This window comes from Oryctolagus cuniculus, chromosome 10 (assembly GCF_051225735.1).
Source record: "Oryctolagus cuniculus isolate XC-2025 breed Fujian yellow rabbit chromosome 10, ASM5122573v1, whole genome shotgun sequence".
Taxonomy (NCBI): Eukaryota; Metazoa; Chordata; class Mammalia; order Lagomorpha; family Leporidae; genus Oryctolagus; species Oryctolagus cuniculus.
This window is the reverse complement of record NC_142876.1, coordinates 79,618,791-79,635,796: the sequence shown is the minus strand read 5'-3', so window position 1 is coordinate 79,635,796 and position 17,006 is coordinate 79,618,791. Positions and strand designations below refer to the sequence as shown.

Below are 17,006 nucleotides of genomic sequence, written 5' to 3'. Positions count from 1 at the left end.
TTTAGTACTCATTGTGAAAAACTGCTTCCCCAAGCAACATTGTCTTTTTTTTTTTTTTTTTACAGGCAGAGTGGACAGTGAGAGAGAGAGAGAGAGACAGAGACAGAGAAAGGTCTTCCTTTGCCGTTGGTTCACCCTCCAATGGCCGCCGTGTTGTGACCGGCGCACTGCGCGGATCTGATGGCAGGAGCCAGGTGCTTCCTCCCGGTCTCCCATGGGGTGCAGGGCCCAAGCACTTGGGCCATCCTCCACTGCACTCCCTGGCCACAGCAGAGAGCTGGCCTGGAAGAGGGGCAACCGGGACAGAATCCGGCGCCCCGACCGGGACTAGAACCCGGTGTGCTGGCGCCGCAAGGCAGAGGATTAGCCTAGTGAGCCGCGGCGCCAGCCAACATTGTCTTTTAAAGTACCAGTTTTAGGGACTGGTGTTGTGGTGTATTGGGTGAAGCCATCACCTGTGATGCCGGCATCCCGTATGGGTGCTAGTTTTTGTCCCAGATGCTCCATTTCCACTCCATGTCTCTGCTGTGTGCCTGGAAAAGCAGAAGACAGCCCAATTGCTAGATGGGAGACCAGGAGGAAGTTCCTGGCTTCAGCCTGGCCCAGCCCTGGCTGTGTGGCCATTTGGGGGAGTGAACCAGCAGATGGAAGACCTTGCTCTCTCGCACATGCTCTCGTTCTCGCTCTCTGTTCTCTATCTCCGTGGCTCTGCCTTCCAAATAAATAAAACAAATCTTTTTTAAAAATAAAGGAACAGCTAGCCGGTGCCGCGGCTCACTAGGCTAATCCTCCGCCTAGTGGCTCCGGTACACCGGGTTCTAGTCCCAGTCGGGGCGCCGGATTCTGTCCCGGTTGCCCCTCTTCCAGGCCAGCTCTCTGCTGTGGCCAGGGAGTGCAGTGGAGGATGGCCCAAGTGCTTGGGCCCTGCACCCCATGGGAGACCAGGAAAAGCACCTGGCTCCTGGCTTCTGCCATCGGATCAGCGCGGTGCGCTGGCTGCAGCGCGCCGGCCGTGGCGGCCATTGGAGGGTGAACCAACGGCAAAGGAAGACCTTTCTCTCTGTCTCTCTCTCTCACTGTCCACTCTGCCTGTCAAAAAAAATAAATAAAAAAATAAAGGAACAGCTTTACACCATTCAGTGTTAATTTGGTGAGCCTGCTAAACATATTTCTCACAAGCAATGTCCGATGGAGGAGACTGCTCCCTCTATCGGTCACCGTGATTGGCTGGGAGAAGGTGGATGACTCAGAGTGAGCGAAGCAGAACCTTTCCGTGGACTTTTCTGAATGTGAGAGCTGGGAACCTTGACTTTGGATTCCCAGGAGAAGGCACTGCCTGTAGTCATCTTCTTCACTGCCTAGAGGAAACCAGGGCAGTATTTAAAATATTTAATTGAATCTCATTGAACAGCAATCAGTTAAAACTGGACAGTGATACCACAGAATGGCATATAAAAGCTGAGTTTCAGCTGTGGAAATGCCTCCCTTGGTAAGAAAGTTGGAGACTTTTCCATAGACAGAGGTAGTGTTTGGTGGTAGAATGAAAAGAAGGAAAATGAGAAAGAAAATGTTTCGTTAGTGAGGAAGGAAGTATATAAAATATATGCCTTTCTTAAATCCATTCTCTACTTTTCTCATTATCTTTCTGTTTTCTTTAGCATATTTTATATAATACTCTTAATTGACATTCTTATTTGACACCATGTAGACATGTTTTGGGGAAAAAACTCCACTAGTTTTAGAGAGCTGTATTCAGGTATAGTGACCCCTCTTTGTTTAGCTGTGATTCTGCATTTGAGACATACATCTAGTCAAGCCTAAAACCAAATTCCCTCTGATCAGGAAATGACAAAAAATTATATAAAATTCATCCAAATTATTTTCCAGTGACTGGATCAACTATCCCTTTTTGGCATCTTGGATTATATTGGATTGTGTTGGATTACACACTCAAGTTACCTGTGTTTTAGCCCCAAAGAGGTGTCATTGTTAGTCCTAATACCAGTGGTTGAGAATTCCAATTGTATGTACAAAGTGAGAGGAAGACACATCAGAATATATATTTGGCAGGTCATGTCATGATTATTTTTCATGAAGCAGTCACCTTTTGATGTGATTTTAAACATTATATACCCCATGCTCTCCCTCACATTCAGAGTTGTAGACATGGAGGCCTCCCTTCAGATTGTTGAACTCGGAATGCCTCCACCCTCACAGCATATTCGTTAGGACTGTTTGTTACAAGAGCAGAATATCAACCCAAACTGGCATATACAGGAGAATTTAATTGACTCACATGATTGAAAATCCAACAGTGTCGCTCCCCCTCTTCATGGAGGAACGACACTAAACCCTGCCTAGGCTTCCTATCCGAGTCACGGCACCATTATGTCGCTCCCCCTCTTCATGGAGGAACGACACTAAACCCTGCCTAGGCTTCCTATCCGAGTCACAGCACCATTATGTCGCTCCCCCTCTTCATGGAGGAACGACACTAAACCCTGCCTAGGCTTCCTATCCGAGTCACGGCACCATTATGTCGCTCCCCCTCTTCATGGAGGAACGACACAGGACCCTGCGCTGTTCTTTTATCTGCTCGGCCCTCCCCGGGTTTGCTGCTGGTTCTTCCCGGGTTGGCTACCAACCCTTCCACCTCCGTGGAAGGGCAGTTCCCCCTGCCACTTTCCCCACTTCCGCGGGGGAGCGGCACACCGCCGGCCGGCTCTCTCGGGGGCTGCTCAGGTGTTCCTTCAGATAGATGTTCCCCTTAGATGTTCCTGGTGCATGTTGTCTCTCTCCTCCTTTATAGTCCTCTTCCACCAATCCCAACTCTGCTACCCACACGCCGAGTACGCTGCTCTCCTCCAATCAGGAGCAGGTCCTACAGTTTATTGGTTGAACTGGAGGCAGCTGTGTAGAAGCTGTTTCCTCCTCTCCCAGCGCCATATTGTGGGAGAGCAGATGCATAGAATAAGTCTTAATTCCAGTAACTTAGTCTAGTCTGAGTTGCTCCCAGTTGCTCCCCACACAACAGTGTATATCTAGCTTCAGGCGTGGCTGGGTCTAGTGTCTCAAATAATAAGATCAGTATCTATTGTATGTGTTTATTTCTTATTCCCAGTTATAATTTGTCTTCTCTCTTAACATTCCATCTTGATCTAGATCTCAGTGTTGTTTTCAATTTCTGCCGGTACCTCTTTAGTCTCCAAAAATTGTCGCAGAGTACTTTTCTTAATTTTCCATCATTTGGTAGGCCTTTCTCATATTATAGCAAAAATAGTACCTTCAGGCTCATGTCCTACCTATCAGCAGTTCCACCAGGAGAGAATTTTTCTTAACAATGTTAATAAAAGTTTTGGGATGAGTTCCAAGCAGGCAGCTGAAGTGCTGACCCTGCACATGTAACTAACATTGATGTGGTGAGAGAGGAATAGCACCTTAAAAGAAAAATAAGTGAGCTATATTCAAAGAATAGAAAGGAATGCAGGTAAACTATCATCCAGGTCTGCCTATTTCTCTCTACCTATGTCTCTGCCTCTCAAATAAAAAAGGGAGAGGGCATTTCGCCTAACAGGTAAGACACCAGTTAAGATGCCTGAGCCCCACGTTGAAACTCCAGGGCTTCGTGCCAGGGACTCCTGGCTTGAAGCTACTTCAGCTTTCTGTTGATGCAGACCCTGGAAAGGAGCAGTGATAGCTCAAGTAATGTGGTTCCTGCCACCCACATGGGAGACCTAGATAGAGTTCCAACTTGGGCCCAGCCCCAACTGTTGTAGAAATTTGGAAAATAAACCAGGAGATGGGATCTCCATTTCTGTTTCTGTATGTCTGTCTATTTCTCAAAATGAAAAAAAATTATCTAGCCAATTCTCACTGTCAGATCTTGATTCACTCTCATCTTTGTAGACATGCTCACTGATCTCTCCTCTTAAGAGCACATCTCGGTGTATTATACATTTCCACGTGAGGCCCTGTGATTAATGCCTGGCTCCCAGCTATTTTAAAAGGTACAATGAAAGGTACTACATTTATTTTTTTTCAACACACTGTTCCATTTATCCATAACCTACCTTTTACATCAAGGGGTACTTCAAAAAGTTCATGGAATTAAAAGATATTTATTGTGGTGCAAAAATTTTTTGAAAGCCTCGTCTAATATTTTCATAACATATTTTCCATGAACTTTTAAACAACCATATTTATTTGAGGGAGACAAACAGAAAGCTAGAAGGAGCTCCCATCTTCTGGTTTACCCTCTAAATGCCCACAATGCCAAGGCTCGGGGTAGGGCTGGAGCTAAGAGGTAGATACGCAGTCCAGGCCTCCCTCATGGCTGTCGTCACTGCTGCCTCCCAGTGCTGCATCGGCAGGAAGCTGGAGGAAGGAGCCGGAGCCAGGATTGAAGTTCAGGCACTACAGTGGGGGACGTAGGCACCTTAATAACTATGCTAGAACTCCCATCCCTTCTGTGAACTTTTTGAAGAACCCTCATATTTTGGTGCAAAAACAGTTAAAAATCGTGAGGTTTTTAAAAAATACACATTTTCATGAACTTTTGGAATTCCTTCTATATGCATGAATTACAAAAAATTTTGAACCAACCTAGATTAATCTTGTAATCTCATTTCGCAGGCTTTTTGAAGTACTTTCATATATATTTACATACATACATACACACACACACACACACTAGCTCATATAATCATTCTAACCATTTAGTAATATGAGTATTTTTACTGATGCTCAGAGTGGTTTAAGTACCTGGCCCAAAGAGGCTAAGGAGACTGAAATCCCATTTTTCTGCCTCCGTTTGCAGTCCATCTCTTCCCTGGCCTCATGCATTCAGGCACTGTCTGTCGGGTATGCTGAGTGGTCCTGTGATGAAGACGACGGAGTGAGTTTTGACCTCAAGTAGCTCACAATTGTTACTCGGGTCGTCTCCAGGGACATGGATCCCAGCAAAGTGTGGGATTCTGGATGTATTTATGGTGGTTCTAACATACTGGTTAGGAATATTTTAAATTTATTTTTATGCTTACATTTGAGAGGCAGATAGTTGAGTGGCAGACAGGGTCGGGTAAATTGCGGGCGAGCGTCTGGGCCAGGCCGAGGCTGGGAGCTGGGAATTCGGTCCAGGTCTTCCATGTTGGTGTCAGGGACTTAACTCCTTGAGCCATCCCCACTGCCTCTCAGGGTGTGCGTTAGCTGGGAGCTGCAGTCAGGAACAGAGCGAGGACCTGAACCCAAACACTGCTATGTGGGAGGTGGCATCTTCACTGTGTGGCCAAACGCACATCACTAGAAAGACTTTTAATGAACTTTATCATAAAGATTCAAAGTTGTAGGGCTGCTCTCTGTTTCAGTCAGGAACGGAAATAATCCACTCTGAGGTGAGGCAAGCCATCGTGACATCATGATAGTCAAAGAGACGGAGCCTGCAGCTCACTATCCGGCTACTGCAATTAGGCATAACTCTCTGTTTAAGGATCATACTTAAATGTTTCTCTCTACATTATTTGATAATTTTGTATCAGCTTAATCATTAATATTAAGTGGTTTAAAGCTGTCTTACGTGAGAACATGTGGTGCCTTTATATGAAATTCTTTGTTTAGAGGCTTCTTAGAAGTAGCTTGAGGCCAGTGCCATGGCTCACTAGGCTAATCCTCTGCCTGCGGCGCCGGCACCCCAGGTTCTAGTCGCGGTCGGGGTGCTGGATTCTGTCCCTGTTGCTCCTCTTCCAGTTCAGCTCTCTGCTGTGGCCCGGGAAGGCAGTGGAGGATGGCCCAAGTCCTTGGGCCCTGCACCCGCATAGGAGACCAGGAGGAAGCTCCTGGCTTCGGATCGGTGCAGCGCGCCAGCCACAACACGCTGGCCGTAGTGGCCACTTGGGAGGTGAACCAACAGCAAAAGGAAGACCTTTCTCTCTGTCTCTGTCTCTAACACTGCCTGTCCAAAAAAAAAAAAAAAAAAAAAAAAAAGGTAGCTTGACCATTGATAATACATAGAAGAAAATACCAAGGCCCCAGATTTTTTCCATGCAACCTTGGGTGTGTCATTTAGAAAGACACAGCATCCTTGTCTGTAAGATACTGGTGACCATTCCTACTTTGCAGATTTGGTGTGAGAATTTTAGGAAAGATACTGGGTTTTGTTGGCCATAGAATGCATGGGATAATTTATTGTGAGCAGGCCCTGGCATCTCACTGTAGGGGTTCAAATCCCACCTCTGTTCTTTTAGCAGTGTAATGTTTGTTTATGTGACAGATGTAAGCGTCCATTCCTGGCGCCCACTCTGGGAAGACATCAGCAAACCATACAGGTAAAATCTCTACCCTTAGAGTTGGAGGGAGATGCACAGTGAGCAAAGACATAAATGAATAAATAATATTGAAAGATAAGTACAGCGGCAGCAATCAAGTGGGGAAGGAGAATGTGAAGTGGGGAAGGTCAAGTGTGTAGTTAGGGCGCTATTTACACTGTGTAGTCAGGAAAGGCTGCTTCCTGCTGACATTTGAGTAGAGGCCTGCGGGGCGTGAGAGTGTGAGCCATGAGAAGAAAGAAGGACAGAATATTCCCAGCAGGGAAGAGCAACTTCCAGAGCCCCAAGGCAGAGCATGGTAGTGGGTCTGAGCCTCTCAGCTTCTCATCCCAGCAAGAGCAAGGAAAAGAAGGGATAGAGAAGGGCGATATCTTGACCTTGCCATGATTTAGGATCCTAACTTGAAGGTGGTGCACCTGTAGTACCACCTGCTGATAAATTATTGAGCTAGATTGTGTAAAATACTCAGATCTATTAATAGTTTTTAGAATTACTATTTTGCCAGATACTTGATGACTGCAGTGATGATATAATTCCGGATGTAACATTTCTTGCTGACCACTGTTAGGAAGCTCCACACCTCTCACACTCCGGAGCTGTATATCCTCTGCTTTGACTTTGTTTTTCCTCTTTCTAGCTGCAAACTCTTTAAAAAAAAGTTTATTTGGAAGGCAGAGGTAGAAATAGAGAAACTGATCTTCCATCTGCTAATTAACTCCTCAAATGGCTGAGGCTGAGCCATCCCAAAACCAGGAGCCTGGAACTCCATCCTAACCTCCCACATGGATGCAGGAGCCCAAGGACTTGCGCCATCTTCCTCTGCTTCCCAGGTGCATTAATAGGCAACTGGACCAGGAGTGGAGCAGCTGGGACTTGAACTGGCACCCATATGGGATGCAGGTGTTGCAGACTCTGGGTTTAAACCTGCTGCACCACAGTGCCAGCCCATAACTGCATACTTGTATACACGCTTTAAGTTTCATTTACATTGCATGTTGCAGGAAGCTTCCCTGACTGGCCCCAGTGGAGTTAAGTGCTCTTCCTATGTATTCCTATGTATTCCACAACCATGAGGCCAAAGGTTGTGTCTGATTTCCAGCTGTGTCTTCAGTGTTGAGTTTGAGTAGGTCATTTAATATATTTCAAGCTTATTTGTGGAGGGATTAATGAATGGAAGCAAGCATACATGCTAGTGAAATTTGATTCTAACAGGCCATGTTACAAGGCAGGGTTTGCTAAGACCACCTGATAATACTGGCGAAATATGGAGTGCCACACAAACTCTTTTATGATGATACTATGACTTTTATCAAGATAAGTCTCTTGGAGGAATATGCTACAAAATTTTAAAACAATGAGAAGTGCCCTCCTTTAAACATCCTCAATTAACAGAAAGAGGAAGCTGAAGACCAAAAAGATGAAGTAACCTGCCAGTCACCCAGCTCCTTATGGTCAGGGCTGGAACTGGTAACCTGCTATTCAGCTTCTCTAGCATTTGATTGCACAGTGTGGACTTGGCATGGTATAGGATCCTCTTTCCCAGGATCCAAACACGAAAATACTCCCATGAATCATGGATAGAGAAATCAGAAGCTGTGGAAACGGGGAAGAGGGGGTACTAGGCTGTCTTCTTGGGGCTGGGTGGTTTTACAGTTGGTATGTTTTGTGGGAAGAAAAATCACTTTATGTGATAGTTTCTAAACCCTTCAGCCCAACTGAATACTTTTGAAAGAATTTTAATTTCTGAATCAGATACACAATGCTCATAACCACTTGGAGAATTTTTTCCATCCATGGAGTCCTAAAGTAGCAAGCTTCATTTGAAAATAAATTATTAGTAAACATTTGAAAGTGAGAAACAAATTATTCCCAGAACACTTAGCTCCTTTCTTCAAACACACTCTTGAAAATTGCTAAGACTCTATTCCGTGAGAATGCTTGAATCTTTCCCTAAATCATAACACGGGTAAACTTACCGAAATATTTTTACAATTTTATTAGAGGTTTTAATTCACTGCTTTATCTATCTCTGTTAGACTGCAAAATAGCTTTAAATATTCAAGTGGTAATTAATGAATCTTTTATGTTGCAAATCAAACATTTTCATCTGTGCGCTGGTGGAGTAGCAGCAGTAAGGAAGGATTTAAAGAATAATTGTTTCTCTCGATTCCACTCTGTTGACCAGCCTTGGTCTTAGGTTTTGGGAATGGGTCTGCATTCGTTGACTAGTGGGCTAATGCTGTGTGGACGTCTGCTGTCTTTCTGGAGGTCGGGATTTCTTGACATGTTTCTTGCCAGAGACATTCCCGACTAGATGGAAAGTCTTTGAATGTGGAATTTGTGCTTGAGTGCAAAATAATAAAAAGCATGTGTATGTTAAGAAAGGATCAGCTTAATGGCAAATGAGCATTGGCTTACATTAATATTCTATTACAGTAAAAACTTCTATTTAATAAATTTTCTCCAGACTTTTTTCCCCCCGAATCTCACATATTTTTCTAAGTGGCATGCCAACCCAAAGAAAGTATATATGATACATCTGATTTATGCTAAGTCAATAGCATGCACAAGCCATTTAAAATTGTATTTTAAGTGTAGAAATAGAAACCCAAGGAAACACATATAGTACCATATATTGAGAAGAGAGAAAAAGTGTTAGCTTTTCAGGGGCTGAAATGCCTTGCAAATATTGTTTTATTTCAAAGATATTTTTAAAATATCTCTTCATGTTTTATGTCAGATGGTAAGAAAGCAAGTCCAAAATCTTCCAATTTGGTTTAGAACTAGAAATTAAGCTTGCATTAAAGAGTTCACGTAACAAAATGTTTTCCTTTTCTCTCTTGTCACTAATGGGAAATCAGCTGATGAGAGGCGCCCTTGAGAACGTTCACGAAAGGACTGACAAATTCTTGATTGGAAGCCACACAGGCCACCCTGTGTTGTTCTATGGCCCCAATTAATACTGGACTTGGTGACATTTATATATCAGAGCAATAAGCTAAACAAGAAACAATTTATGTCACCTAAAGCTTTTTAACAAATCGATGCAACTATTTGTAATTGCTTGTTTCACAAGATTAAAAGTGCTAAGGCCTGATCTTCGCTTACGGATTTGTGGTCAACATGACCTGTGCTTCCATTGTAAAATAAAAAAAAAGAGTTAGTGATCAGCACCAACTTCCATCAAGTAATCCATATTGCTAATATTTCTGGAATTTTAATGCAGTTACAATTTATAGCCGATCAAATGTGGTTACCTAAATTGCTGTTGCTAGTAGACAGTTTAACTGTCTTTATTAATTACAGTATAATTTAATGTTTGAGTACCGGCACTTCTGTTGGTCATTTTTACAGCCAGAGCAGTTATCTGCCTTATGACGAACCATTTTAGCATTTTCAATGGAAATTTGCTAATATGATGAGTGATAAAAATGTCACATGCTGGTAAATAATGATTATTGCTTTGGCTGAAATTAATTCTTGAGAGGCCAGTTACCTTCAAATTAACATTATAACTTAAAGCTTGTCTGTCCCCCTCCCTGTATCCTTGGTATAAGGCCTTCTCACCCACCAACAAAAAAAATAGGATGGTTGACAATTTCAACTAGGTGGAGATATGTATAGATATACATACATACATACATACATATATATGTATTAGGCATTAAGTGTATATGGAGATAGATGTATGTATTAAGCACTGAATGTCATTTTACAAAGTGGAAAGTAGACACAGGATTTTGCTTTTTTAAAAATAAACACTTTTCAAAATAAATACAAGTAGGTTGTATCTAGTGATAGTTTTATAATCCAAATATTATCCCACAGTTAAGTCAGTGTTTCAGTGTTTAATTTCCCTCAAATGTGAATTGTCTTAAACCTTTCATCAGTCAATTCCTGAAATGAAGGTTTGAGACCCAACTTCACTTTATTTTGAAATACAGAATATTTTATTTGACTCAACTACAATGAAAATGAAAGATAAATTGTGATTACTATTCTATACATAAATATGTAATTTCAACGAAGAAGAAAAAATCTAGTAAGACTAATTATACTCTTTTTGGGGGAGTGGGAGTAGTTACTATCATGAAGCTGCCTCTGTTGGTGTGAAATTATAGTCTTAAAAGAGTGTATGCTGCACAGATAAAGTCCCCTATTTTAAAAAAGAGCCACTATTTTGAGTTTGCTGCCTTGTTTTTCAGAGGCAAGCCTAAAATAAATATAGGTGATTCTTGCTAGAGAATAGTTCCTGAGATAAACAGTTAAAAATGCATTTGCATCAGCCAACAAAATCTTCACTAACACTTCACCATACCTGATTTGGGTCCTTCAGCTATTAAAAGAAATAGGTGTACATATTTAGTTTTACCAACTATATGTTAGAAGCAGTATTCATGTCTAAGCCTGGCAATTAAAGGACCTGCAATTAACCCTAATATTATATTCACTAAGAATCAGGTGAGAATTACAGGTTCAGATGTTTTACTAATTATTAGACTAGAGGGTTTCTAGGCTGTGGCCTACCTGTTAATGAAAGCGGTACACTGGTTCACAACTAAATAGCAAAATCTATTTGTAAAAAAGAAACTAGAAACAAAACTCTACTAACATGGGCTTTTCAAAACAGTGCTGGGAAAGAAGGTTTACACGTTTCTTAGCATCAGTGGGTGTTTTGCCAAAGACTGCAAGGTTAATTTTCAAGCCATCTCTTGGCTTGTGTTATACGTGCTGTGATGCCCTGAATTATATACTTAATGGTTTTATGTTACCATGGTCTGGCCACTTAAAAATGATGCTTTCAATACACTGGCAACTTAATTTTTACAGAAAACATGACACTTGCATTCATTAATCCTTAGGATGTATATTACAGACTAGTACTAAAGAAAAATAGCAGATTTTCCTAAAGGTATAGTTAAAAAAAAAAAAACACTCAGAATTAAGATGGTTTACTAGAATCTTTAACTAATAGAGATCTGTTTTCTTCCGTCAATGCAGTTATCTAGCATACTTTTGATAGAATATTTTTATAAAGTCATTTGTTCTAATCTAAGCATTTATCATTATATGCAAAAAGATTTCTTGATGAGAATATTATAGACGGTGCATGTTTTTGACATTAGCATTTTATTTGGATGACTAATCTTGCAGATGTGAAATTTTGATGAATTATTCATGAAATTGCTTTCCTCTGAAATTTTAGTTTGCTCTTAATGCTAGTTATTAAACATTTTGTTTTTTTTAAAATAAAATTTGATGAAGAAAAATAAGGCACTATCTCCTAAAAAGAAAAGATAGTCCCTTTCTTTCTCTTTTTCTTCCAAATTCTCTAAGTAGAATTACTTGGAAATCCTGAGGACAGGGCTTTTCATTACAGATTGAGTTTAATTCCGTATTGGAAGCAGCTGGTGATAAACCTAACATAGGATATCAGCAGGTCAGAAAAGGAAAAAAAAAAACTTAGGCTGTGGCGACTTTTACTACCAGTGTGAACACCAGCATTTTTATTGCATTTGAGAATGCTATAATGTCAGTAATTAGTACTGACTACACAACATTTTTTTTATTGTCTGTATCCACAGACACGGAATGATGGAATTACAGTTGATGTCAAGGAATGAGTTTCTTTTATGCCTTATCAAAACAAAACAAAACAGAATTTTTTTCTGTTACTGGCAGCACATACATATGAAGCAGCATGCTCACAGTCTGGACTGTACCATCTTCATCACGGCTTGTGGTAGCAGAGAGGGCATGAGCCACACATGGCCCGTGAAACGCCTTTAGAATTATAAATCTGATTCTCAGGATCAGAAAGTGAAATTGACTTCCAAAATATCAGGAGGGTATGACAGTAAATAAAAGGTACCAGAAGACTGAAAATCCCTACAAGCACGTGCATTTTTGTGCCCTTGGAAATGGAGCTCAACTGGAATGTGGAAAGGAGAGGACATATTTTTTAATTCTACTTTGTGTATGTGATAAAAAAGCTAATGACTTACATATTTGGGGTTAAGAACCAAAGGTTTTCTTTCCTAGGTCTAATGGAATGCCGTAGGAGGTATTACTATTTATATTAGAGCTATCCAAAGGTGGCAGGACTGGCAGTCACTCCTTAGCTACATAAGCCTTGGAACTTCCTGTCATTGCTCATCCAATGAGGCAGCCTAACTCGTGGTATATGGTCAGACTCTAGGGATGAGTCCAGGGATCCTCATAGGTGACAGCACATTTGTCTGATGCATAGGACTACCTCCCTCATGTACGCTTTTCTTTAAGAAAAAATAAAGTAACAAATTGTCTTTACATCTTGGCACCTTGTAAAGTTTTTTTTATATAAAGATTCAGTATTTTGACACTCCCCATTATTAATCACTACTTCACTGATAAACTTTGAAAGTGTGACCCTGGAATTTCATCATGCAAAATATTTACTGCAGCAGGAGAAACATTTTTTTAAACAATATTTTTTTCTCTTTCCAAATGTATGAACTTGTTTAAGATAGCCAGGAAGGCAGTGGTAGGATAAACACAAGGGATAGGAATGTATCAAAAAACAGATTAACATACACGCACACACACGCGCACACACACATAAAAACCTGTACAAAATGCTCTAATCAATGAGAACAGAAAAAAAAAATCTGTCAACTATGTTACAATTTAAAAGCCAAAGGGGGCGGGGGGAGTTTGTCCCTCCTCCTACATGTCAGGAAATGTCATCCAATATTTGTAAAGCAAGAATAACTAAATAAAATACATGTGCAGCATATTCTGCAATTCCATTACATACAGTAGTTTTTTTCCAAAGATATTTTTTAAAGTATCGTTAATACAAAGCAGTTGCACAAAAAGCAAAGGTGTTTTGACAAACAGGTGTATGCATTTATTCCTTTTTAGGAACAGTATCTAAAAAAAGAACCACCCTCCGCCCTCCCCCAAAAAAGACAAAGATCACACAGACACATTGGGATATATGTACAACATAATAAACCCCATCCTAAAGAAGCGCCTGGAATACCCCCAAGGGATACAGATTCAGAATTGTAAAAACCATAGTGAAGTCTGCTTGCTGTGAAGCCTGAGAATATTTTTTTTCAGTTGGTTCTTCTGCAAGGCTGTGATACCTGCAAAGATATGTAAAAATCTAATTTTTCTTTTTTTTTTTTTTGCTACAGTCTTTAGACTAAGCATGCAAGACATACGCGACTAAGTGCAACTGAGTGAAATGTATTTTTTTTTAATTTTAATCATTCCCTAAAGGTTTGAACTGAGGTATGCGTACTAACAGTTTCTCATGCTGTTATCTTTACTCATGTCTAGCTACACATGCTGAGAATGAACTAATCTACCAGATTTTTATCCTCTTTTTGAATACCAAACTAACCAGCAACCACTCAGTTTAGAAGCACAGGGCCCCCTTCCCATGACCCTGTCTGGCTACTGCCTGCACATCATGAAGCTGCCTGGAAAAGTTTAAAAAAAAAAGTCTTGAGTGACCACAGACTGCCCTTTATACAGAAAGCAGAGTGAAGCTTCAAAAGTAATTGCCAAAGAGGTTTTTGTACCAAGCTTATGAGTGGACGGGAGTGTTACTTTTTTGTAAATGAAAAATGCTGACCAAAGCCTAATCCGAGTAAAGGAAGGAAAAAGGAAAAACAAACTAGAGGCCATATGCCAAGATAAACCAAAATTAATGCAGTGATCATAGCACGGTTCTTAAACAAAAGTGGCATACAATCTTTCTAAAAAATGTCTTTTATTCTAGAAATACTATTATGTGGTCTAGTTCAATTGTGGAAGCTTTTTTGTTCTCTCCAAATTTTAACTGTCTGTCTCTCCTCTATTGGATACCCTAGTTTTCAGTGGCACACATTAATTTCTTTTTCTTTGAGATGGGACTCCCTTCCTTCTGTCGCTCCTTTAATACTGTGTCCTATGTTTAATCTTCTGTAGTCCCATGATTTCTCTTTATAGAAAATGAGTTTTGGTCTCAGTAGAGGTACAGGAAAACAAAAAGAAAAAAGAAAACAACTAGAAAAAAGTAACAACTTTGGTTCCATTATCTACTTGGTCTTCTAAATTTACTCTAAGATGAAGGAGCAGTTCTCTTTCTCAGGTTAGCAATAGCCTACATCTCTTCATTTGCCTCTAAATTCTTTCGCCTCCTTTGATCAACAATAAGAGGATATTTGGCTTCATCAGATAAAGCATAAAACAGAGAACATAATTTACCTTTGTGTAACATCTTTGGTAATTTTAGGGGAAAAAAAGGTATGAAGAATATAAATTAAGCTTCAAAAGGCTCTCAAACTAAAAATCTACGGTCCTAGATAAACAAATGACAGGAAAGTGGATGCAGACTGGAGGTGTTGAGGGGTTCTGAAGATGCAGATGGGACTGACCTGTCACCAGCACATTCTGCGTGCCATGTTGGATCCCTCACAAGCTGAAGGCTGAGGTGAGCCTCCTCCATTTGCCCAATGTCTTGTATTGGTTTTTGATACTGGGTAGGTGTGATAATATTGCATAACAATCTGAATTGCAGTACCAAATTTGCACATTGGAAATTAATACTTGAGCATTTGCTGAACTCAGCCCTCATTAACTGCCATACAGGTTCAATCTGAAATCTAATTTGCATTCAAACAGATTAATGCCACACCAAAGAGGTCTGAACTGACCTGTAAACCATGTTTTTGCAAAGCTGCTCAGAGAAGCCAGCCATATTTATGGCCGTCTTGCAAACAAAGCCACCCATGCTGGTTCTAAGAGAGAGACTGCTGCCCATTGCCCCTTAGTTACAGAAGAGAGAGAGAGAGAGCCTTCCATGGCCGTATTTTCAGTCTAATTATGATGGGATCTTTTTTCTGGTGCTGCTTATATTTCCTTGTGCTGGTAAAATGCTGTGGCATTTATTAAGAATGATGGTAGCTGCAGAAAATAAAAATAGAGGAGGAGGATATCTGAAACAACCCCCTTACCACCCCCAATACTGCTCTGTGGAATGAATCTGCATTGTTCCTAGAGTGTCTTTTTTTTTTTTTTTCTGTCATTCATTCTCTTTCTGGCAGGATGTCACGTCTGTGTGAGAGGACCTTCATGTGTAGAGTGCAGCATTTGGGACCTTTTAGAAAAAGACCAAAACGGAATGTTTTCTGACTTTAGAGAAACATGGTGATGTCTGAAGGGAAATGGAATGAGTGACAGAAAACTACAAACGAGAAATGACATTCAGCTTTGTATAATAAAAACACCTATTAACATTCATCACAAGGTACAGAAAACTTTAAGCCTCCAAGAGGCCATGGGCCCAAATGGAGGCCTGAGGTCAGAACTTAAAATGGTATAGTAGAAGCCAAAAAAAAAAAAAAAAAAAAGCAATACATTAAAAAGTTTGGGATAATTATTTTTAACCCCTCCCCCCAATACACACACAAAGGCCTTCCCCATCCCAACTGGAAGCAAAAAAAAAAAAAAAAAAAAAATGGAGTAAAGGCAGTGATAATCAACATGCAGTACTGTGCAAATAGGTCGTCCATTGGAATCCTTAAATTCTGGGCAAAGGCTTGGTCTGCAGCTTAGGTGCACAAGCTCAGTCGGGTGTCCTCAGTGTCCAACGTTGGCAGGACTGCAGTTCAAAGTCTGCTGCTAAAAGTGAATCAGTTTAGTAAATTTACAACACTGATGTTGACTGTTAAGAGAGGAAAATCCCAAGTACCAAACAAGTCCATCCAATGCACAGAGTACAAATTCCTTTTTTCAACAAAAAGTAGAAAAATCAAAAATACTCCCAAATGGGATTCTTGATGGCACTAAGAGTTAACACATTTCAGAGTTGTCAAAATGTAGTGAAAATCCTCCAGACTGTACAACAAATGGAGAACAATTTCACTGCTAACTTTTGACGTGGTTTTTTGTTTTTTGTGTTTTTTTTTTTTTCTTTTTCCAATCTTCATTCTTGGGGTCGGCCCACCCAGACGTTCACTCCATGTCCTCATTTACTGCTTCATCTTCATAATCTCTGTCGTGGTCAAAATCTGGACTGTGGTTGGCTGTTGTCACTAAAGACAGAGGCCCTTCAGCTTCCTCTGGGTCGAGAGGCTCCTCTTTGACGTGTACAGGATGTCTGGAAAAGCAAGCAAAGGCTCAGTGAGGGTGTTTGCCAACCTACTGCAATTAGGTGTTGTGGTGCAACAGAAAAGTCGCGCTCCAGAGCTGCTCTGTCCAGTGGAGCAACTACTGGCTCCATGTGGCTCCTTAAATTAAAATGAATGAAAACGTCATACAATGTAAAATTCAGTTTTTCAGTTGCACCGGGCCACACTCCTCAAGTGCTCAAGGGCCACATGTGGACAGTGGCTCTCCTACTGAACAGTGCAGAAGGAGAACTTTCCATCATCGCCGTAAGTTCTTCTGGTTGGCATTGCCCAACAATGACTGATCTCTGGACAGAAGCAGGCCTCTTCTCCCTACTCCTGTGTGTCCTATTTCAATACACATTCACATCAGCAGAGGCCCTACTTAAAACCAGTGTGTGATCCAGCAGGTCTAGGGTGGGGCCTGAGACTCTGCATCTCTAACAAGCTCTCAGGTGATGCTGCTGATGCTAAGACCACACTTGAGTACAGGTCTAACAGGCCCCTTAGTGGCATCCTGGGTGAATGAATACCAATCTTCAAA

At 41.0% G+C, this 17,006-nt stretch overlaps 1 protein-coding gene across 30 annotated transcripts in view; it reads right to left on the bottom strand.

Moving 5' to 3' along the window:
- Positions 1 to 11,795: 11,795 nt before the first annotated feature.
- Positions 11,796 to 17,006, bottom strand: part of FOXP1 (forkhead box P1) — a 465,689-nt gene continuing 460,478 nt past the window's right edge. For all 30 annotated transcript variants that reach the window (XM_070050577.2, XM_051852212.3, XM_089305428.1 and 27 more), the window contains one exon: positions 11,796 to 16,452. In XM_070050577.2, the coding sequence (XP_069906678.1) occupies positions 16,308 to 16,452 (145 nt within the window). In that variant the 3' untranslated portion in view covers positions 11,796 to 16,307. The remainder of the gene's footprint in view (positions 16,453 to 17,006) is intronic.